This window comes from Microcebus murinus, chromosome 3 (genome assembly GCF_040939455.1).
Source record: "Microcebus murinus isolate Inina chromosome 3, M.murinus_Inina_mat1.0, whole genome shotgun sequence".
NCBI lineage: Eukaryota > Metazoa > Chordata > Mammalia > Primates > Cheirogaleidae > Microcebus > Microcebus murinus.
In genome coordinates, this window is record NC_134106.1 from 59,140,771 (window position 1) to 59,163,860 (window position 23,090).

At 49.3% G+C, this 23,090-nt stretch overlaps 1 protein-coding gene across 21 annotated transcripts in view; it reads left to right on the forward strand.

Annotated features, from left to right (window-relative positions):
* Positions 1–23,090, forward strand: part of DYSF (dysferlin) — a 207,992-nt gene that overhangs the window by 47,736 nt on the left and 137,166 nt on the right. For 11 of the 21 annotated variants that reach the window (XM_012750073.3, XM_012750078.3, XM_012750083.3 and 8 more), the window contains exons 5-15: positions 1,107–1,221; positions 2,471–2,563; positions 2,931–3,142; positions 5,339–5,467; positions 5,920–5,982; positions 6,710–6,760; positions 8,772–8,802; positions 9,378–9,493; positions 14,019–14,145; positions 16,255–16,358; positions 22,895–22,963. In XM_012750073.3, the coding sequence (XP_012605527.2) occupies positions 1,107–1,221; positions 2,471–2,563; positions 2,931–3,142; positions 5,339–5,467; positions 5,920–5,982; positions 6,710–6,760; positions 8,772–8,802; positions 9,378–9,493; positions 14,019–14,145; positions 16,255–16,358; positions 22,895–22,963 (1,110 nt within the window). The remainder of the gene's footprint in view (positions 1–1,106; positions 1,222–2,470; positions 2,564–2,930; positions 3,143–5,338; positions 5,468–5,919; positions 5,983–6,709; positions 6,761–8,771; positions 8,803–9,377; positions 9,494–14,018; positions 14,146–16,254; positions 16,359–22,894; positions 22,964–23,090) is intronic. The other 10 variants (XM_012750081.3, XM_012750085.3, XM_012750089.3 and 7 more) reach the window with 1 other exon arrangement.

The following is a 23,090-nucleotide window of genomic DNA, read 5'->3' on the forward strand; positions in this document are numbered from 1 at the left end:
ACCTATGCTAGAGCTACTCAGAGGGAGATTATGCAACATTAAAAATTATGTTTCTAAAAGATTTGTCAAAACTTGGGGAAATTCTTATTGCCTAACATTAAGTAAAAGAAAAGCATTTTGTATACAGCGGAGCCATATACTATTTGTTTAAAAAGATTGGAGAGAATTATATAAAAATGTGGAGTCAGGTAATTATGAACCATTTGCTTTATTTTGCATTGTTTTTCTTCTTTAAGGTTTGTGTTTTCCAGACTTTCTTAAATAGAGTATTTATTACTTTGATTAAAAACAACAGCTGCCCCAGAGGCTTGCTGTACCTGTAGTACTAGGGAAGGGCTCAGCAAGGCTGGATAGTCTGCTTATTTTGTGCCTTTTTCTTCATTTCAGGTGCTTCTTTGACTAATGTGGGTCTTGGTAGAGGGTGTGGGGGGCACGAGCAGCCTTCCCTTGTCCATGTGAGTGCTGTGACCAGTCATTCTTCTCTGGGCTGGTCAAAGCCAGAGCAGCTGGGGATATGGTGGGGGACAGGGGTGCTTCTAGGAGGGAAGAGGGGTCAGAAGAATGAGCAGCACCCCCAAACCCTCCTAGCTGTCACCTGAGCAGAGCAAAGCAAAGCTGAGTTGTCTCTGGAGAAGTAGGGTGTGTGTCCTTGGCTGAGCAGAGTGGCCAAGGGGACATTTTCCTGAAGACAGGCCTAGGCTGAGAGTTGAAAAATCCTGCAGGAGAGGTTGGATCTCAGATTCATTTATGGAAGCTCACTACATGCTCTATCAATGAATGTAATCCTCATTTGACCCTATGAGGAAGGTGCTATTGCTATTACTATCCCATTTTACAGATGAGGAAACTGAGGGATAGAAAGGTTACAGATCTTGCCCAAGGTCACACAGCTCCTGAGTGGTGGAACTTGATCCCAAATTTTGCCCTTAACCACCTGACTATGCTGATGGTTCCCTGGGGGTGGCTTTGCCACAGCCTCCTGCAAACCTCACCCTTGTCAGAGCCATAGTTCTTGATGGAGAGATGCAAGAAACAGGTAAGATGCTGGAGGGCAGTGGTCCGAGGCTAACATGCTAACCTGCTGCCCCCCTCCCCATCTTTTCCAGGCCTCCCTGGTCCTGCAGGTGTCTTACACGCCACTCCCTGGAGCTGTGCCTCTGTTCCCGCCCTCCACTCCTCTGGAACCCTCCCCGACTCTGCCTGACATGGACATGGTGGCTGGTGAGGAGCCCACCCTTGGCCTGGCCAGGCCCCAGCAAGAAGGCCGGCAGTGGCTCTGAACCGGGGATGGGGGGCTGCAACAGGGCTTCCCAGCCTTTTTCTGCCTGCCCCAGGTTGGGGGCTGCCCTGGCCTGGAGAAACGGGGAGCTGCCTTTGGCCTTGCAGAAAGAGGGTGCTGCTGGGAGTAGAGGAGGACTCCCTCCCAGCCCCAGCTCCCTGGGGAAGGGGCTGTGCCTGGGCCAGGTGCTCTGTACTGTGCAGCTCTGAGATGGGTGTGCTGGGATGGGGTCTGTCCCAGGTGATACCTGAAGCCTCAAAACTCCCCAGAACTGGATGCTTCCCTGCTCTGGCACCCAGCAGGCCTTCAGTCATGGCATGTGACAAAAGCACTAGTTTTCCTTTGAAAGAGCCCTGGGCTGAACTTAAGGGACCTGAGTTCCTGACTTGCCTTTCACATGGAGTAGCTTTGTGACTTTGGGCTGGTTACTCCCCCTCTCTGTGCCTAGAGATTATCATTTGTGAAAGGAGCAGACTGAATTAGCTATGTCCTGCGCCTGCTTCAGCCCTCTTCACTTGCCTCTGCTGGGCATGCAGGGTGGGGACCAGCCCAGGGACGCTGGCCGGCCAGTGGGGGCCTGTGCTTGGGAGCCAGCACAGCCTCCATGTGGTTCAGCCTGCTGGGGTGGGGAGGAGGCTGCACAGCTGGGCCACTGCCTGTGGGAAAGATTCTAGCCTTTCTCTCTTAGTGAAACAAACACAGCATTAAAAGCTGAGCAGCCCCTGTCGCGGGTGTGCCCTGTGCCTGTCCTGGAGCCCAGCTCCGGGGGGCCTCAGTGGTGAGGGAGGCAGAGCAGGCCATCTTGCTGGGGCTCAGCACTGTCTGAGCTTGGAGTTGGGAGATCAATCTGGACTGGGGACACCTGGGAAGTCCGAGCTGGATTACGGCTGGGTGGGCTCAGGGCAGGAAGGAGTGTTCCCGGTGACGGAGGGTGGGGAGGGTAGAAGGCCTGAATGCTGTGGGACCGCGTTGAGATGGGTCTGACAGACAGGTTCAGGCCAGTCAGGGGAGGCTCCTGCCGGAAGGGGTGAGAAGGGACTGTGCCCCACAGACACGGCAGCTACTGCTGAGCTTTGTGCTGGGCTGGGGTGGGCCGGGAAAGCAGGGTTGGGGTTGGGGGTGCAGTAGGTTGCTGTCCCTCACCCCAGCTCCATCCTGCCCCTCCTGGGCTGTGTCCTGCCCATGAGCCAGGTGGGGGACAGAGCCGGGCCGAGACTTGGTCCTTGCTCAGTGACAGCACCGTGGACACAAGATATTCTGGAAAGAAGTGGCCGGCCCCCACGGGTGAGACACGGGCCAGGGCTGTCCTGATCCCAGATCCTCTCGCCTGTAACCGTCTCACTAGCTGCCACAGTCAGCTCCCTGGAGTGGGGCGAGGTGGCCAGAGGGCTCATCCTGGACTTGGGGGCGGGAGAGCTAGGGCCATTCTGTTTTCTTCCTGTGGACTAACTGGACTGACTGCCCTCACGTTTCAGCTGTCGGAAGCTCCTCTCCTTTCTACCTCATCCATCCTGGCTCACTGATGGGAGAGAGGGCCAGGGGAGGGGTGGTGGGTCCTAGTGCCCATGTCCTTTGGATCCTCCACTCCTGGGCTGGGTCCCAAGGGCAGGGCCCAAGGGACCCAGCCCTCATTAGGACCCTCCCCTCCCAGACACAGGAGGAGAGGAAGACACCGAGGACCAGGGGCTCACTGGAGACGAGGCAGAGCCCTTCCTGGATCAGAGTGGTGCCCCAGGCCCTGGGGCTCCCACCACCCCGAGGAAACCACCTTCTCATCCTCCCCCCTACCACCCTGGTAGCAAAAGAAAGAGAAGCGTGCCCACATCCAGAAAGCTGCTGTCGGACAAACCGCAGGACTTCCAGGTGCTGATGGGCTCTCTGACCCCGGGCTCCTCCTTTCCTCCTTTAGCCCAGCAGCAGCTGCTGGGGTTGGGCGCCTGCCGGGTCTGCCCAGCCTCAGGGGAAGATGTACATGGGATCTTAAGGGAGCTCCTAGGAGGGGACCTGTGGTTTCCCAGGCCCTTGGCAGATACTGAATAGGGAGTTCACATCTTAGGTCCTCAGAGCAAGCCTCTGCCCAGACCCATGGTTTTGTGCTTTAAAAAAAAAAAAAAAAAAAAAGGCACTGCAGAGATTCAGCATATATTTGCATCTCTTTACATGCATCTCATTTTTTACCTGTTTCTTAACCACAGTTTATCTAACTAGCAAGTTCCTTGCTATTCAAAGTGTGGGCTGTGTCCAGCAACATCAGTAGCACCTGAGTGCTCATTAGACATGCAGAAGCTCCAGGCCCCATCCCAGACCTGCTAACTCAGAGTCTGCATCTTATTTATGTATTTATTTTTTTTGAGACATAGTTCCACTTCATTGCCCGGGCTTAGAGTGCTGTGGCGTCAGCCTAGCTCACAGCAACCTCAAACTCCTGGGCTCAATCCATCCTCCTGCTTTAGCCTCCCCTGTAACTGGGGCTACAGGTGCTTGCCACCACACCTGGCTAATTTTTTCTATTTTCAGTTGCCTGTCTAATTTCTTTCTGTTTTTGGTAGAAATGGGGTCTTGCTCTTGTTCAGGTTGTTCTTGAACTCTTGAGCTCAAGCGATTCTCCCGCCTGGGCCTCCCAGAGTGCTAGGATTACAGGTGTGAGCCACTGCACCAAGCCAGAACCTGCACCTTAATAAGATCCTTAGATCCAGGAACTCCATCTACCACCTGCTTCTTCCTGTGTCTACCCCCCTACTTACAGCCATGGATTTTTTAAAAAAGTAATGTGAGATTTGAATGTTCAAGGTCTTTGCAGAATGACAACTATTAATATTAACCCTTTGACACATTTTTATCCAAAAATTCATCTCATTTTATTTGCCTTCACTTTATCTTTTCAAAAGAGTTTTCCATTTTGGCGTATTCACACTTAGTGATATTTAACTCTTTAGAACTACTTTTCAAGTTAAAAACAGGAAACTTAAATCTCTATTAGGTGCAACAAATCAATTGTAAAAATATATTTCAGTTTGAAATCGTGGTAATTTAAGGAAAAGTCCTAGCTATAACCACTGTGTTTTCTCCAAGAGACAAAATTCTAGCTCCCATACTATTATTCCCAAGACATGTTCTTCTTGCCTTATTTCTCTTTACAAAAGTAATATGTGGCTATTGTATAATGTTTGGAAATACAGCAAAGTGAAGAGAATAAAAATCACTCATCCACCATCCCATTGTTAATAATAATATGTCTTTCTATAGTATCTTATTTTTTAAAAGAGTTGGTCAATAAATAACAGTGATTCTAAATTAGAAGTGGTAAACATCTTATTTTTTCCATGAAAATTGTTTTAATATTTTTAAATTTCACATTTTAAAATATTTTGCCTAATATTTGGAAGCTTAGATATTCTTGAAATCTTCATTTACTTAAAGGTCAATGGCAAAAATTCTTAATTTATTTATTAGAATGTAAGAAAATATTGCATCTTACAAATAAGCTAGGTGCAGTAGCTCATGCCTGTAATCCCAGCACTTTGGGAGGCTGAAGCAGGAGGATCCCTTGGGCCCAGGAGTTCAAGGCTGCAGTGAGCTATGATCAAGCCACTGCACTCCAGCCTGGGCAGCAGGCTCAGACCTCATCTCTAAAATAAATAAATGAATAAATATAAAGACTATATTTTGGGGGGGTCACTTCACTTTGAAAGTTCAACCTCTGAAAGAATTGTTCAAGCCACTTAAAAATGTCAGTATCAGTGAGGTCTCTGTGCGGCTTGGGACAATGTCTGAATGAAATGAACTGGGGACCGTATCTGCCCACCCCTGGGGCCCAATGCAGGTAGCTTACTTGGGGAAGCCTGGCATCTCCTCTGTGGAACTATGGAATTTTGTAGATGTGAGGGACCTTGGCAGGAAAATATGATTATTCATATAATGCTCTTTCTAATTCCCTTTTTAATATTCTTCCCAAGAAGCCAGCAGTGAGATGGTCCCTGAGATTTCTGGCCTTTGGGCAGATGGTGGGTGGCCCCTTTCTCCCCCTTTCCTCCCACTCACACCCCTCTTGGCTTTCAGATCAGGGTCCAGGTGATCGAGGGGCGCCAGCTGCCAGGGGTGAACATCAAGCCTGTGGTCAAGGTTACCGCTGCTGGGCACACCAAGCGGACGCGGATCCAGAAGGGAAACAACCCACTCTTCAGTGAGGTGGGAGACACTGGGCATTAGGGCTAGAACCTTGGTGGCCCTTCCCAACTGAGAGCTCAAAGCAGAGCACCTGGCGAGATTCAGTCAAGAGTTTTTACATATGGCGCTCACTTTGGGTGGCGAGACGTGCCAGGTCCTGAGTAGGTTATCCCAGGGATTGGGGAAGGGCTTCTAGCTCCTGTTCCCACCTTGGGCTCCTGCTGCTCCACATCCCTGTCATCCTATAGGGCTGGCCACCACCCCTCCCTGAGATGACAGTCTCTGTGAGGTCAGGGGTGGAATACCCTGGAACTTGTCAGATCCCCAGAAATGAGCTCAAGCCACATTTTCTGTGGGGACTAAACTACCAGGCCTGAAGGCTTGTGGGTGGGGGCCCACCCTGGGGGCCCACCCTCCCCCAGCCTGTGGCCCGGCAGGCACTGATGAGTCTCCCTTGTGCTCTGGACCAACAGACGCTATTCTTCAACTTGTTTGACTCTCCTGCCGAGCTGTTCGATGAGCCCATCTTTATCACGGTACGTCTCCACAATCAAAGTGTTCTCTGTGGGCTGTGTGTTTGTACATACATGCCAGTGTGCACATGTGCACGTGTGCATGTTGTGCAAGTGTTTATGTGTGCATATCAGTGTGCATGTGTGTGTATGCCTGTCGGTGTGCATGTGAGTGTGTGAGAGAGAGGTGTTAAAGCCTGGCCCGAGGACGACATGGAGCAACTTATGCTCAAGCTCCTCTGGTCGCAGTGGTGCCTGCAGCAGCTCAGCTGGGAGGCAGCAGCCAGGGGAGACCCCACCGCTCAGCATCCCCCAGGCTCCTTAAGCCACTTATTGCAGTGCACCTTTCAGTTTTCATCTTAGTTGGTTTGCCCATGTGCCTGCTTCTGGCCGAGATTTTCTTTCTCCGGGTCTCAGCTGTCCACCTGACCCCGGAAAGGCAGTACAGTCTAGTGGCTGCAAGTGTGGGCTCTGGAGCTAGCCTGTGTGGATTCTAGCCCTGCCTGTGCCATTTGGGGGCTTCGTGGTTCTGTGTGAGTCCTGTAATCTGTTTATTTGTCTATAAAGTGGGGATAATGATAGTACCTTCTCATGGGGGTCTCGTGAGGGTTGAGCATTGCTTAGAACAATCTCTGAAACTGAGCGTTCAGCATTGGCCGTTTTTATTTGGGAGGGAAGGGCTACGGGATTGCCCCCGTCTGGGCCACACTTTCACTTGTAAACGTGAGTTTTCACCGCCCTTTCCCTGCAGGTGGTGGACTCCCGTTCCCTCAGGACAGACGCTCTCCTCGGGGAGTTCCGGGTAATTGTTCACCTGTTTGTAAGCAGGCAGTTCTCACCTCTCCGAAACTGGGCAGGGGCTGGCACTCCAGAGACCCTGTACGTCTCCGGTCTGTGTCAGGAAAATATAGTTTCCAAAACAAACCCCCAAATCCTCTCCACAAAATCTCCTCCCAACTCAGAAAGCCTCTCTGCAGAGGTAGAAGAGAAAGAAAACACTTTTATCACTGAAGACGGACCACAGCAGTGTGTGGCGCACGTCATGGGCAGTCGCTAAGAGACTGCAGAGACAGAGAGCAGCCTCACCCCCCACGGCGCCGGCAGCCACCCCTCCACACTGCGCACGGTCTCCAGACGCAACTAGTCCACCACTAAGGGGCGTTGGTCGCAGCACCGTTGCTCACACATGGTTCATCCTAGATTCACCTTAGATCCACCCGGTCACCTGTGTCTGCTCATTTACTTTATCCAGAGGAAAAAGCAAAACTCAAACTCCTATCTTTCTTGCAGGAAGTAGTGTTGTTACAACTTGGAGCAAGGCGCACACTGAAGTTAGGCTCCTACCTTCCAGAGAAACTGGGAGACAGGGTGCTGTCTCCCTTGCTGTTTACATTTCAAAGAGAGGGCTCTGAGGTCCCTGAGAAAGACATCCTGTCATAAGGCTGACAAAATACTTATTTAGTTTCTAAAAAGATACCTTTCAAAGAGACAAAGTACTTACATTTACAAGTTTTCTAAGGTAAATGTTCAGACTAAATAAGGGGAGGGAAATCTCGTCCCTTATTTCCAACAGGCAGAATTATTTTATTTTTAATTTGTATTTGTCCCTAACCTGGGAAGGCGTGTGGGCTTAGGCAGCCCTCTAAATCCGGTGCTCTTTGCCTTGACCTCACCTGCGCTCTGGGCTGGGAGCAGGGTTCAGGTGGACCCTGGGGCTAGGCCGATTGTGGGGGGGCCTGCCTCAGCCTGCTCGTTTCTCCTGGACAGTCTAGAAGTGACCTGACTGCACAATTCAGCTCCCAGGATGCATTTAACAGATTGCATAAAGCAAAGGTCCTTGTCATTACACAGTGGAGCCTAGAATGGGGTTTTAATATGATTTAATGTAATTTTTATTGATTTTCTAATCAATAAAATTTCTATTGATTATCTAATCAATAGAATCTTCAAGGATTTATCAAAAGGAAAGAAAGAGCACAGGCATATTTATTTATTTATTTTTGAGGAGAAGGAATGAGAAATTTATTAATTTGCCGGCAAATGAGGAGGTTGGCAGACTCCCATCTCAAAGTACCCACATCCTTGAACACAGGCTTATTTTAACCCTGCCATCCAGATAAATAATGTCCTCCTTCTCTGGGAATTAGTCAGAAGATGAACAACTAAGTCTATTTTCCTAGAGAAGCTTTTTTTTTTTAAAGGAATGGCTTGAGCCTAAGTTATTCTGTAACAAATGAGATCTTAACTGTGTTTTGAGTTTCTAATCTTTACATTCTTGTTCTGAAAATTCAAGGGTTAAATTAAAATATTATATATTTTTTCTAATTATATGAAAATATTATGCATTATATTATAAAAATAATCTATGATAAAAGACTTTTTAAGGGCAGTTTTAGGTTCACAGCAAAAATTGAGTGGAATGTGCAGAGAGCTCCCAGATACTTCCTGCCCACCCTGCCTTCTGCAGCCTTTCCCACTATCAACACCCTGATAATCTATGATTTTTTAATAGAAAATTATAAAAGATGGAAAAGAATAAAAAAATAAAACAAAAACCATCCAATGTACCACCCAGAGATAGCATAGTCACCATTTTGTTGTATTTTCTTTCCTCAATTTTTTCTGTACATAAGCATACTTTACCAAACTGGGATCAAAATGTATTCTGCTTCCTTTCCATGTAGTATTAAGTGACGAATGTTTCCCTATGTTCTTCAAAAACATGATTTTAGATGGAATTGTATAATGCACGACATTCTATTGAACTCTTCAGTGGCAAGGGTTTGATTTGTGTTTCGTCTCTGTGATTGCAGATGGACGTGGGCACCATCTACAGAGAACCTCGTGAGTGCTCCCCACTATGGCTGTATCCTTGCATTTTGGTTCTGGAAGCTGACTGGGGACACCCATTTGGGACCCTCACTGTTCCTCCCTGGGGGTATGAGAGGAGGGGTTTTCTCTTGGAAGAGAAGACAGGTATTCATCCTCCAAGAAAAATGGGCCATCAGGAAGATGACACCCCCTACTGTGTCTCAGTCGGTCCATTCAGGGATGGTAAATCTGGACGCCCCCAGCAAGGCTTGTTGGAGACCCAGTCACCACAGACAGGGACAGGACATTGGGTGATAAGTTCAGGCTTTCCCTTCACCCCAGTTTCCACTCTGGTCACGTCTTGAGGGGGAGGAACATGGCCTCGAGTTTGGCTTTGGCAGCCTCTTGTAGGAGTTTCTGTTAGTGTTTCTGACTCTGACCCATGGGAACACTCATAGTACCTTTTGGTTCTAGAATGTGAGTTCTGCCCCCACGTCCTGGTGGGTGAGTCCTTTATCTCACTCCACGTGATCCATCCTGGGCTCCTGGAAGTGGTTGCAGACAAGGGCCTTCCAGTTCTGGGACCACCGATGTACTGTCTCCTTTAGGGCACGCCTATCTCAGGAAGTGGCTGCTGCTCTCAGACCCTGACGATTTCTCTGCCGGGGCCAGAGGCTACCTGAAAGCGAGCCTCTGTGTGCTGGGTCCCGGAGACGAGGCTCCGGTGAGTACGTTTGCTTGGGTTCCCCTCACAGCACTTCATGGTGGAGACACCAGACAAAAAGCAGAAACTTTATTTTTTCTGAGTTAAAAGAATACATGATAATTATGAGAAATGTAGAACATGTAGAAAAATATAAATAAAAAATGCAGATATAGTAGTAACATTCATCGGGTGTTGAGCAGTGGGGTGGGGAGGAGGGGATGGGTATATTTAGGTCTAATGGGTACAGTGCTCACTGTCTGAGGGATGGACACTCTTGAAGCTCCGACTCGGGTGGGGCAAAAGCAATATATGTAACCTAAACATTTGTACTCCTGTAATATGCTGAAATAAAAGAAAATGAATCATTCATAATTCTACCACTCAGAGAGAACCATTGTTAATATCTAATTGCATATCCTTCCAGAAGGGTATACATGTGTATTTTTCTTTTAGCAAAAGTGAGATCATCCTACATATATATTATGTTGCAACCTAAATTTGGTTGCCTAAGGATATACCATTATCCTCTACAGGTGGTAAGAACGAGAAAATTGTTCAGGGTTGGAGAGGTATCAGCATCTTTGTATGGTTTTTTTTTTTTTTTTTTGGGACAGAGTCTCACTTTGTTGTCCAGGCTAGAGTGAGTGTCGTGGCATCAGCCTAGCTCACAGCAACGTCAATTTCCTGGGCTCAAGCAATCCTGCTGCCTCAGCCACCTGAGTAGCTGGGACTACAGGCATGTGCCACCATGCCTGGCTAATTTTTTGTATATATATTTTTAGTTGGTCAATTAATTTCTTTCTATTTTTAGTAGAGACAGGGTCTCGCTCAAGCTGGTTTTGAACTCCTGACCTTGAGCAATCCGCCTGCCTTGGCCTCCCAGAGTGCTAGGATTACAGGTGTTGAGCCACCACGCCCGGCATCTTTGTATGTTTGAGAAGAGGAGAAAAGGCTTGGAATTACTATTGTGAAAGAGAAATGAAGGGCTATATTTAAATAAAAGGGTTTCTGAGCAGACACAGGAGCGCCCACTCTGAGTTGGTGACTGTTGTGGGGCCACTCATGAAACTCGGTGGCTGAGACGCAGAGAGAGGCAGGTGGCCGGGAGGTGTTGGTGTGGGTGGGCCAGAGTGGTGAAGGTGGGGGCTGAGGCAGCAGGGTGCCCCGATCATGGCTGATGGTGCCACGAAGGGGGGGTGTGGAGGAGAGGGAGGTCTGACGAGGAGCAGGAGGAATAGGGAAGGGTGAGGGAATGCACACTTGCTGAGCGCCTGCTGTGTGCTGGCTGTGTGTGCGTGTATGTGTGTGTGCGTGCGTGCTTGCGTGTGTGTATGTGTGTGTGTGTGCGTGTGTGGAGGTGGGTGTTGGAGAAGGTGGATGGGTTGGAAGACTCTTTAGAGAAGGGGTTTGAGAATCAAGCGTTTGCTGGAGCATTCGTTCTGAGAGGCTGGAGGTTTGAGACGGCAGCTAAGGGGGAGGGAGGTCAGCTGCGCTGGAGGACAAGGAACCGTGCTGGTGAATGGGTTGTCGGTGTGGGCGTTGACACGGTGTGGATATTTTATGGGAGAGCTGGGAGTCGAATGGGCAGACTGTGGAGTGGGGGCTGAGGTCAACAAGGAAAGGTGAGCAGGTGTTCTAGGCTTGCTGGGCCCCCAGGGACGGTGGTCCAGGTGCACAGCGTGGCTTCCAGAGGGGCAAGACGGTGGAGTGATGGTGGAATTGAGGAAGGGGGGCTCTCCTCCCTGCCGGATGGTCCCAGGGAGTGGGAGAAGCAGGAGGGGAACTGGGTTTCTGGGGAGAGGGCTGCAGGAGGTGGAGTTGTCCAAGGAAAGCTGAATGGCACCCTGCAGGGGAGGACAGGTTCCAGGAGGGGTGAAGCGTGGGCGTGTTGGCTGATGACAAGCGCTCAGGAAGCCACAGCGGAAAGGGTTAGGGAGGGAGAACCCAGCGCTGTGCAGGAGCCAAAGAGCACAGCGGACCATCCCACGCAAGGGCCCTGTCCCTGCTGTCTCATCCCGTGAGCTCCAGCCCTGTCCCTCCGCAGCCCATCTCTCCGGACATTTCGCCTTCTTGCTTCTATGTGGCGTCGCTGAATCTGTGATCTTTTTCCAGGATGCTCCTTCTTCCTCTTACCACTATCTGCAACCTTGCTTTTCCCTGATGAAGCCACTTCTCTTAAAACCAACTCAGGGGAAATCCCTATTTTCTGCTTCTCAGCCCTCCCGTCGGGGTCTCTGGATGGGGGAGCAGCAGCCGTCTTTTGGTTTCTCACTGTGGCCCTTCCCGACTTCTGCAGGCCACCTCCTCTGAAGGCTGTGCACCTCTGCCACCGCTCTGGGTTGTTATGTCCCTCACTGATGACCCATCACATCTGGCCTTACTTCTTCCCGAGCCTGGGACGTAGCCCTCTCTAAACCAGTCTCTGAGCTTCCCCCCACCCTTGCCAAACGATAGTCCTTCCCACTGAGGTACAATCCCTGACCCCCCTCTGTTTTCCCACCCGTCAATTCCCTCCTGCCCCTGGGTCCTCAGCCTGGACCCCATCCATGATTGTGATTCTCTCTCTGTGCTCAGTAGCCCTGGGGGCTCCTGCCATACCTCCTGTCCCCCCTACCGTGCTCCACACACTGGCTCCTTGGTCACCTGAAAGTGCTGGTTGGACAAACATGAGTTTCTATTTCCCAACTCAGCTGGGCCCTGGGTGCTGTCGGCCTCTTCTTTCACTCGGGCGTGGTTAGCTCCACAGCCCGTTCTCCTTGGGGCTGTTTCCAGACTTCCCTGTCTTTCCTAAGCTCCAACCTCAGCTTCCCGTAGAGAGGCAGAGCTGCACGGTGGTGAGCGGTGTGAACTCCTGAAGCTCCCCTGGGAAAACCCAGCTTCATTGGCTGCCCACTCCACATACCTGCTTCCATCCTGTATTCAGTGACATCTTAGGAAATGGCATTGTCATCCATCCTCCAAGCCAGGGGTCAGAGTTTCATTCTTCATCCCTCAGTCCCCATGCAAGCCGTTGGCCAGTCTTGTTGGCATGAAAACCTCAATGCACTTCTCCTCTTTCCCATCCCAAGACCAGAGTCCAAGGTCAGGCTCCCATCATCTCTCACCTGGGTCTCGTGTAAATTAAGATCCAGATTCAGCTGATGTAACAAAGATACCTCAAATTTAACAGGAGTTAAGGGAGACATTTGTTTCTCTCTCTCATAAATGCCCGGGTGGACGGTCCAGAGTTGGCACACTGCTTCTGCAGTGACCAGAGCCCTAGGCTCCTGGACTTTGCTCCATAGCCTTCATCATGTGGCATTTCATGGCTCAACATGGTTGCTCCAGTTCCCATCATCACATCTGTATTCCAGCCCATGGTTGGGAGAAAAGGGCAATGGAGGCCACATCTCTTCCTTCAACAGCATGATCCAGAAGTTGTGCACCTTTGTGCTCAAGTCCCATTGACTGGAACTTAGTCACATGGCCAAGGAGCCCAAGGAATAAAGTCCATCCTAGTGCTACCCAGCTAAAAATGGGAGGTTCTTTAACTAAAGGAAACAGAAGAGAATGGATTTGGGGGACAGCTAGCAGTTTCTACCACATTTTCCTAAGTGTCCTCTGCACTACCTCTTATCTCATGCCTTTCCAACTATCCCCACCTTACCACCAAAGTCATCTTCTTTAAACCCAAGAAGAATCATGTGTCTCCTCCTCAAAAATATCCGGTGACTTTCCACTGCCTTTAGGATAAAGTCCCAAATCCTCAGCATGATGTTCAAGGCCCTTGACAATTTGGCCTCAGTCTAATTTCCCAGTCCCACTCCCATTGTGTACCTCCACAGACCCCATGCTGTGGCCACAACCGATGATGTGACCCTTTCCAGAATGCTCTTCCGTCCTTCTCCTGCCTTTCACCTGCTGGAATGCCTCTGCTCTCTTTGCTTATGAAACGCCAACTTGTTCCTCAAGACCCAGTTCAGATGCAACTTCCTCCATGAAGCCTGCCTTGTCCTCTAGGGAAACATATTGGTCTCTCCTTTGGGCCACCACCCAGCCCTTTGTTGGTCTGGTTAGTTTTATATGATTATCTCCATCACTGAGAGTCAGGTTTTTGATGACGGAGACAATACAGCAAACATAATCTCTTTTATCTCTCCTCTTGCCTAGTACAGGTCTTACATACAGTAGGTGCTCAGTAAATGTATGCTGAGTGAATGAATGGACGTTGTTGAAGCTGGAGTGGCTAGCTTAGATCTCGGTCCCTATTGTATTATTTTTTAACTGGGGAGAGCAGGAAGGAAACCCGGTTTGTTGAAAGCCTGCCGTGTGCTGCACGCGTTTACATGTCATCCCACAGTGCTGGGAGTCAGCGTCACCGTCTTCACTGTACCCTCGAGGAAGCCGAGTCTCAGGTTAAGGAGCTTGCCTCCGATCGTACAGCTGTAGGTGGCAGAGCGAGATCTGCCCTCCTTCGGAATGCAGCATTCGCGCTCTTAGAGAGGGAGGGTAAAACGTTGTGCTCAGGAGTGCACGAAGGAATCACATTTGGCTTGCTTTGCAGCTGGAGAGAAAAGACCCCTCTGAAGACAAGGAGGACATCGAAGGCAACCTGCTCAGGCCCACGGGCGTGGCGCTGCGGGGAGCCCACTTCTGCCTGAAGGTCTTCCGGGCTGAGGACTTGCCTCAGAGTGAGCCTGGCACCCCCACCCCCACCCCTTGCTGTGGAGGCCTGCAGGAGGCTGCAGTGGGGGCAGCTGGAGGGGCCAGGGTCAGCTCCCCGGGGCAAGGAGGGGCCCTCTCAGCCCCTGCCAGAGCCTCCCTCTCCCCAGAGGTGCCTCCTGCCCTCTCCCTGCACCCTCTTGCCTGGCTTTCTGCCCCTGCCGGGTGCAGCTCTCCCTCCCCTCTGCCTGCGGGATGCTTCAAATCCTCCCTAGGTTTCCAAAGAGTTTTTTTTGGTGCTTAACAAAAGCAATAAAATGTAATGAAAAGTAATAGATGCTGGTGGAGTTACAGAGATTCAAGAAATCCTGAGAGTAACAGCTGCCCCTGGGCTGCATCCAGCATCCCCCGTGCCTGGTCTGTGTGTTTACTCAGTCTGTGGACCCATTTTCTTGGTTCTCACTGGGGAGTTGGCACCATCTGGACTCTGTCCTGCTCTCAGGGCTGGCTCTCACCGATTTTCCTTCCATCTGTGAGGAGGCCCTGGCCTGCAAGTCAGCAGACCTGGGCTGGGGAGCAGTTGCTTCAAGGTTGGAAAGGTTTGCATGAAGGACACCTGGGGCCATTGTCTCCATGGATGAAGAACGCTGGTCCACCGGGTGACCAACCATCCTTGCTTTCCTGGGACTGTCTTAGTTTCACACTCAAAGTACCATGTTCCAGAAGCCCCTCAGTCCCCAGCAAACTGGGACAGTGGGTTACCCTACTTGTGGCCATCTCCACTTCCTCCCAGGAAGGCTGGTGTGGCTGCTGTCTGGTTTCTCACAGTGGCTGGCCCGGTACTGGACCCAGCCTGTGGGTGGGTAGTAAATGCTGAGGGAATTATACTGAATATTCTAGAGCCGTGGGTGTCAGCCTGGGCTAACATTAGAATCACCCGGGCAGCTTTAGACAGTCCCCCATGCCTGCGTCCTCTTCCAGCATTTCTGATTGATTGGGCTAGGGGTAGGGCTCATGAATGGGTGGGGTTTAAAGGCTCCCCTGGTGGTTCTTGTGTGGGCCAGCGGGAGCCGCTATTTTAGAGCGGAGATTAGTGTAAGCAAGCCAGTCACTGTCCACAGCAGGGTCAGAGAGAGCGTTTGCAACTTGGGTCCCTGGTTACAAGTGTTCCATGAAGCGAATTGTTTGAGGGTTTCTGCTTTGATTACTGATCTCAGCAAATAAAGGGAGTTCCTTCTGTACAAGCTTATTTGGACCCAAATCATGGGGAAAGCCTTGAAATGAGTAATGGGCATTAGAACACAGGCTTAAACACATTTATTGTAATTATGTAGAAAGTGAGGCGATGAGCTTGCAAAGGGGCATGGGGAAATCCTAACGTTTGCTTTTCTTAAGGTGAAAGAGCTTTGTGTTGAATTCTCTGCAATGTTGTTTAAATATAAATAAAAACAAAAATAGGTAGATAAACAGAACATAAATGTCTGCTAATTATTGCTGCCTGTTGTATTCATGCAGACTTTAGCTAACATATAATCCCTCTCTGCTCATTCATGTGCATATAAACATAATATATGCTGTATGTACATACATGTACATATACATGCATATACACATACACAGATCTACCTATCTATCATCTATTTATTAGTGTAAATAATCTGGCTAATTCAGTAAAATAATTGGCTTGGGGCAGCATAGATTAAAAAATCTTTTTATTTTATCTTTTTAAAAACCAGAATTGACTTATTGGTTAACTTTGGGTAAATCACTGTGCTAATGGCTGTAAAGAAAATGTCACCAGGCACTAGTAACGGGATATTATTATAGCATTTTCCAGTCCTTTTCTGGATTATTTGCAGCCGTTAGCAGTATAGATTTCTAAGCATTCAAGCAGTCAGTCAGTTGGCAGATCTGCTCTGCAAGCTTTGAGTGCAGAGGGTACCGAGAAGGAGCTGCCTTGGGGTGGTGACGAAGCTTCCCAGTATCCTCGGGAGCTGCTACTTTGAGACGGTCCTCCCTCTTGAGATTCCCCGGGCTGAGTCCCCGTAGGAGGAGGACTGCCTGGAGACAGGAAGGAGGCAGCCAGGGTTTGGGGTGGGACAGCAGGCAGGCAGTGACGGGCGTGCCCTTCTCCCCAGTGGACGATGCTGTGATGGACAACGTGAAGCAGATCTTCGGCTTTGACAGCAACAAGAAGAACTTGGTGGACCCCTTTGTAGAGGTCAGCTTTGCCGGGAAAATGGTAAGGAGCAAGGGAGTTGGGGGGTTCATGTGGGAGGGGGACTTCTGGGCTCCCCCGTGGATGGCGCTGGGCAAGAGCAGGGCAGAGATGCCCCCGTTAGAGGCGCACGCACACAGAGGGGCCGATCCTGGGGTGTGTGTGTGGAGACCCCCACAGGCCCAGCTCTCTGGGGCTGCCTGCACTCGAGTGTGGACAGACAGACGCATAGGCATGACGGACCCAGAGAGGATGTTGGACTGTGTATAGGTAGAGGAGTATTTGGGGCAAAATGAAACAATAGCATGGAAACCTGATGTGAAGGCATAAAGATATGGAAGCTTTTTTAAAAAAAATGTGTGATAAAATCATGATTGTTTTAAAAAAGTTGTAGCAGGAGTCAGGCAGAGAAAGACCACCCTGTTGGGTGCACTAAGGATTGCTCTTACGTTCCCGTCTTCCTTGCAGCCCTCCCCTCTGCCCAGAGGCTGAGCTGCCACTCCAGTCCCTGTTAGTTTCTATCCCAGCCGCTCTGTCCATACAAGGCTGGCACCCCCAGTGTTTGTGTGTCCCCCCACCCTCTGGCTCTCCTCTGGTGCTTCTAGGTATTGGCCGTCACCTCTCTGCAGAGGACTCCCGGTTCTTTTTTAGTCTGACCAGCCCCTTCCAACCCCAGACCTCTCCATTGTCTCTAAAATCTCCACCTGCCACCCTCTGAGTATTTATAGGGGTCGCTTTCTCTGCCCCATGTCCAGGAGCCTCTGTCTTAACCAGGGACCACCCTCAAAGGCAGAAATGGGGGCCTGCCTTGACCGTTCCCTTTCTCATCTCTCCACACCAAACATGCCACCTCTAGCTCTGGACTTAAAATATGTCACCAAAGCCCATCCCTTCCCGCTGCCCCCATAGCCACTGACATCTCTTCCCAGGACCACACAACAGAGTCCCCTTCCCATTTTTCTCGCCTCCTGGCATTGAACGTTTGAAGAGTCCAGGGCATCTGTCCAGGTTCCAGATGTGTTCGATTGTTTGTTTCTGGTGTTTAACTTGTTCCTCTGACTCCCATGTTTCCTGTAAATTGGACGTGGCAGTCTAGAGACTTGGTTAGGCTCAGATTAGGTATTTTGGCCAGAGCTCATCCTGGGCCGTGTTCTGCATGTCATATTGCATCACGGCAGAAAGAAATGATGCCAGGTTGTCCTATCAAGGGTGATGATCGTCTGATCGCTTGGCTGAGGTGGCGTCTCCAGACCTCTCCCTTGTGAAAGTCAATGTTCCTGCTTCATAATTAGCAAGTAATCTGTGGGCGATATCTTGGCATTGTGCAGATATCCTGTTTCTCAGCAGCCTCTTACCTAGAGGTCTAATCATCTATCAAATGATAAGTCCTTGGGGCTGCAAAGTGGTGATTTTTATCACAACTTCTCTCTTTAGTAGCTGGCATTTTTCTGTAAAGAAGAGCCTTGTTCCTTCTGCCCCTTTGCGTATTACTATGAACCTCAATAACCCTTATTAATTCAATGTGTTAAAATCAGCCATTATTGTGTCCGATTGCATGAATTTTCCTGAAGTTGGCCACTGGGAGCTTCCCGCCTCAGAGTCTAGCACAGGATCTCAATGAAAATGTATATGGGGAAGTAACGCAGATTTTAAACTCACTCACACTGAGGTGTAAACGCTCATTGCAGATTCTTACCCTAGTTCAGGTTTTGCTTTGGTCTTGGGGTCCAGGTCTGATGCCCTGTACCTGACCTGGGGCAGGGGGCTGGTACAGAGTGCTTGGAAGTAGAAAGGAAACAGGAAGGTGTGGCTGGACTGTTTTGTCAGACACTTGCTCCAAGGATTAGGATCAATTTTGCTCCTTGACAGATCAGGAAAGTCATGAAGTCATGTCCTGAGATTTTTATTCCTCATTCCCAGCATGGAAAGGTGCTTTGATGGTGGCTAGAACCAAGACCAGCTTGCCTTCAAATTCATTGCTTTCCTTGCCGCCAAGTCTCTGAGCTCTGGGGCTCCTGGCTGCTCCTGGGTTCTTGCCACACCTTTGATCTCCTAGGTCTTCTGTTCTGAGATGCCCTTGGCTGGCCCTGGGGATTTCTGTGGGAAGATGTGAATGTCTAGCGGCAATGAGGGATGTGGCCAAGTTAAGGGACTAGATAGAATGGTTTAGCAGCCTGGCTCAAGCAAGATGCTGCACCTCTCATTCTCTCTAGAAGAAGGTGGAGGGAGTTGAAGAATGAGCTTATAGCAAAGGGGGAAGCCTAAACCCTCCCTCTTGAAAGCTTTATATGGTCAGCCTCCTCTGGGGGTCCTAGGCCTTTGCATTCCCTTCTCTCTGCCCTGAGCCACCTCCTGGTGGCCTCCCTGCACTCTTTGCTGTTCGTACTACCTGTCCCTCTCTCTTAGCCTGCGTGTGTGTCATTTTTTCTCATTACATCCTAATGGGAAGAGCCCTGAGGTTTTGTCCTCTGTGTCCACACACCTCAGCCTGGCCATCCTTGTATTTCCTCTTGTGAACACTTGGTGGCACTGCTATCCAAGATGTGAACCATACCTCATTTGGCCACCTTACTAAGGGGATAGGCATGTTTGTGCATGCGCTTGCTTGTGTGTGTGTGTGCACGTGTGGACGTGCACATGTGACCATGCACTTCATAGTATTGGAAAAGGAAAGAGGAGGCACTTGTAGGGCAGGGCAGGAGGTTTTAAAACAACTGTAATTTTCTGAGTGCATGAATTAAACCCGTTAATTGTAAAAAAAAAAATTGAAGAAAATCAGAGAAAAGGAAAACAAAAAAACCCTGCACCATATTCTGTACCCCACACCATTCCAGGGGTCAGGACCATTAAGTTAACGTTGTGTGCATTTCCTTCTAGTACGTTTTCCCTCTTTGGCTCTTGCTACCCCTCCCCACCCCTCTCCTGCCTCCCACTGTAAAAAAATTGGATTCAGATTACAGTTGATTTTCAATATTCATGGATTCTATATTCACCAATTTGCCTACTCACTAAAATTTATTTGTAATCCTCAAGTCAACACTCAAGGTATTTTTGTGGTCATTTGTGGACACGTGTAGAACTTTGAAAATTTTGTGTTGCTCAGTGTGCACGTTGGTTGCTGAGGTCCAACAAGGGGACACTCTACCTCCTTGTTTCAGCTCTCATAGTGTAAATGTGTCCTTTTCTTGTCTACGTGATGCCACATTATCCGTTATTATTTTGTTGGTGATTTCACCGTTTAAAATGGCCTCCGGCATGGTGCTGAAGAGCTGTCTGGTGCTCTTAGGTTCAAGAAAGCCATAAGGCGCCTTGTGGGGAAGTACGTGTGTTCGGTGAGCTTGCTCAGACATGAGTCATTTTGCCGTTGGCCTTGAGTCCAATGTTAATGAGTCAACAATATATATTAAATAAGGTGTCCTTCAACAGAAACACACACACACAGCAAGGTTATGTATTGATCAGTTGTCAAAAATGTTGTGATAGAGGCTGGCAGGAACCTAACCCTATTTTCCTCAAGGGGTAATGACTCAGGATCTACTAATCCACTGTTCATGGTGACGGTTATAGACCGTAACTGCCATGAATAATGAGAATCAAATGTATATGGGCAGTCTGGTAAACTGCTTCTTTGTCTAATATTTTCTCAGGTTATTAAATAGTCTTTGAAGTGAATTTTTTGATGTCTGTGTAATATTCCATTAGATGAACAGACCATCACATTTAACCTTTTTTTGGCTATCTATAAAGTTCTGATTTTCCTCTTTTATAAACAACCTTGTGACAGACATCAGCATACAGGAATCTTTGTCCACACTCTGATGGCTTTTCCACGGGGAAGTTTCTAGAATGGGGGTTCTAGGTCAGAGGGCTTAGTTTTAAGTATTTGATACAGTTGGTCAAATAGTCCTCCGGAAATGTTATACGAATAACACTCCATCAGGAAATGAAGGAGGAGAAAGAAAAAAAGTGAAGGGAAAATAAAGAGCTAAGAGGAGGAGGAGGAAGAGGAAGCATGGTGCTGCCCTGGCGAGCGTGTGCAGGGTGGGACGGGGCGGGTGGGCTGATGGGCACCTCTAGGCTCAGTGGCAGTGCTGGCCTGGGGGTGTCAGCTGTTCAAGCCCCCACACCCATGGTCATGGCTCTCTCACAGGGAGCCCCTGAGGGCGCCAGGTGGAGGGACTTGCCGTGGAGGGGGCCTCAGACCCCTGGGGCAGAGGCTGACGCAGGCCACACGGGCATTGCGTGCGTGGGGACGCCCTGTGCCTTTTTGCTCCAGGGAGCTGGGGCACAAGGTTGACAGGGCCTCTCAGCTATGTCTCATTAAAAGAGTCCTTTGTTTTGCTTTCATTTTAAAATTGGGTTTATCTAATTTTTGAATTAGGTAATACATTTATTCCATACACTGTATGGAATGAATACAGTATATTCCATATCCTGTATTCCATGTACTGTATGCATTTATTCTGTCTGTCATCTAGCAATCAATCTATCATGATAAGTCTCCCTTCTGTTCTGTATCCCATCCAACAATTGATCCACTCAATTTCTTCTTTTCAAAGGAAACCACTGCAGTTTCTTTTATATCATTCTGGTTTTATTATGCATATGCAAGCAAATATAATAGATTCTTATCTTTTACTCTTTTATTATTATTATTATTTTTTACACACAAGGTCTCACTCTGTTGCTCAAACTAGAGTGAGGTGGTGTGTTCATAGGTCACTGTAACCCCAAACTCCTGGGTCAAGCGATCCTCCCACCTCATCCTCCCATGTAGCTTGGACTACAGGTGCATATCACCACACCTGGCTAATTTTTCTCTTTTTTGTGGAGATGGGTTCTTGCTGTGTTGCTGGTCTCAAACTCCCGGGCTCAAGTGATCTTACTGCCTTCGCCTCCCAAAGTGCCATGATATAGGCATGGGCCACTACATTTGGCCTCTTTTACCCTTTAACACACATTGTTGCACATGATACTCACTGATCTGTAGTTTGCTTTTTTGCTTAATAATATAACATGGAGATTTTTTCATATCAGTACATGAAGTGATCCTCATTCTTTTTTAGAGCTACATAGTACTCCATTGTGTGGATGGGCCATAACTTACTTAACCTGTCCTCTATTGGACTAATGGGCTGTTCCAAATCCTTATTAATTTGAGCCAACCTCACACATTGTCATTCCACACACGTGTAAGTATTTCTGTAGGATAAGTATCTAGAGGTAGAACTGATAGGTCAATGGAAATATGCATTTGAAATTGTCATAGATAGTGGCCACTTGTTCTCTAAAGTGGTCAAACTATTTTGTTTTCCCACTAGCAAAATATGAGCATGCAGTTTTTCCATAGCCTTGCCAATAGTGGTCAGTCAGACTTGGAGATTTTATGAATCTGATGGATGAGAAATGGTATCTCATTAGTTTTGTGTTTCTTTTACTATAAGTGAGATTAAGCATCTTTTTACATGCTGTACAACCTTTGGTGTCTCTAATCCTGTGAACTGTCTCTTCCACTCTTTGCTCATTGTGCCATTGGATTGTTCATCTCCTCTCTTGGCTAACACAAGGCCAAGTCTTGCCCTCCCCCCTATCCTGTCCCCAGTCCTGTGTGGCCTTTGTCTGGGCTCCTTTTACAGGCAGGAAGGGGAAGGTGGGATAGGGGTTGGGGCAGAGTGGACCAGGGATGGAGACAAAATCCTTCCCTGGGGACCTGAAGTGTCTGATCTCAGTCAGATGCTCATTAAATGAGATAATGCACATAAAATACTCGGCACCGTGCAGGGCTCACGGTAAATGCTCTGAAAAAGCTGCTCATTATTTTTATGTGTAGAACGTGTAGACCTACTAGGATCTATGTATCTGAAACTGAGTCTTTACTTACTGTCCCCATGCGTGGGTACAGGCTGCCCTCGGCTGGCTAAGGGGCCTGGTGTGCCCCATGGACTCCGAGGACAGAGCTGGCCCATGAGTTGCTGGCTTGGATCTAGTTTCCACTCCTGTGAGATTTCTTGTTTGTGAAAAGTCCAGAGTTTAGGGCAGGGCTGGTCCGGTGCGACTGTGCCTTGTAGGGTTGGTATCATCACTGAATTTTCCTTCACTCTCAGATGCCCGAGCATGGCCTCCAAGCCCCGTCCCCATCTCTGACCTTCTAGAGCTCACTTCTGAAGTGGCAGGAGGTCTGGGCTGATGGGCAAAGGGGGCACCTCTGGGAAAGCCTGTCTGGACTGGACTCAGGGCCCCCACTTTGAGGCTCACGGCCATAATGGAGGTGGGAGGGCACATCCAGCCAGAGTGTGAGTTAAAGGTAGAATGGCTGTGGCATCCAGACAACCTGCCCGCCCCCACCCACTCCCTGGCTCTGGGTCTGACCTCCTATTGAGCTTCATCTCTGCAAAGACTCCCTGTGTTTGAGGCCACCGCACCAGGCCCCAAGACCCCAGGGTCTTACACTCAGCCTGAGGGCAGCCAGCATGGCAGAGAATGGCCGCCGCTTGTGTGCTGGTCCCTGAGGGAGCCCCGAGTCCCCATGGAGCTCCAGCCACCTGTCCTGTGTCTTCCAGCTCTGCAGCAAGATCTTAGAGAAGACAGCCAACCCTCAGTGGAACCAGAATGTCACACTGCCTGCCATGGTGAGCCCACCCTCCCTCCGGCCCACCCATGGAGGCCCCCGGGGGGGGGCGCTCTGGGCCTGGGGAGGAGCAGGGCTCCCTGACTGCACAGCATCCTGCCGGCATCCTGGCTTCTGCTTGGAGGACG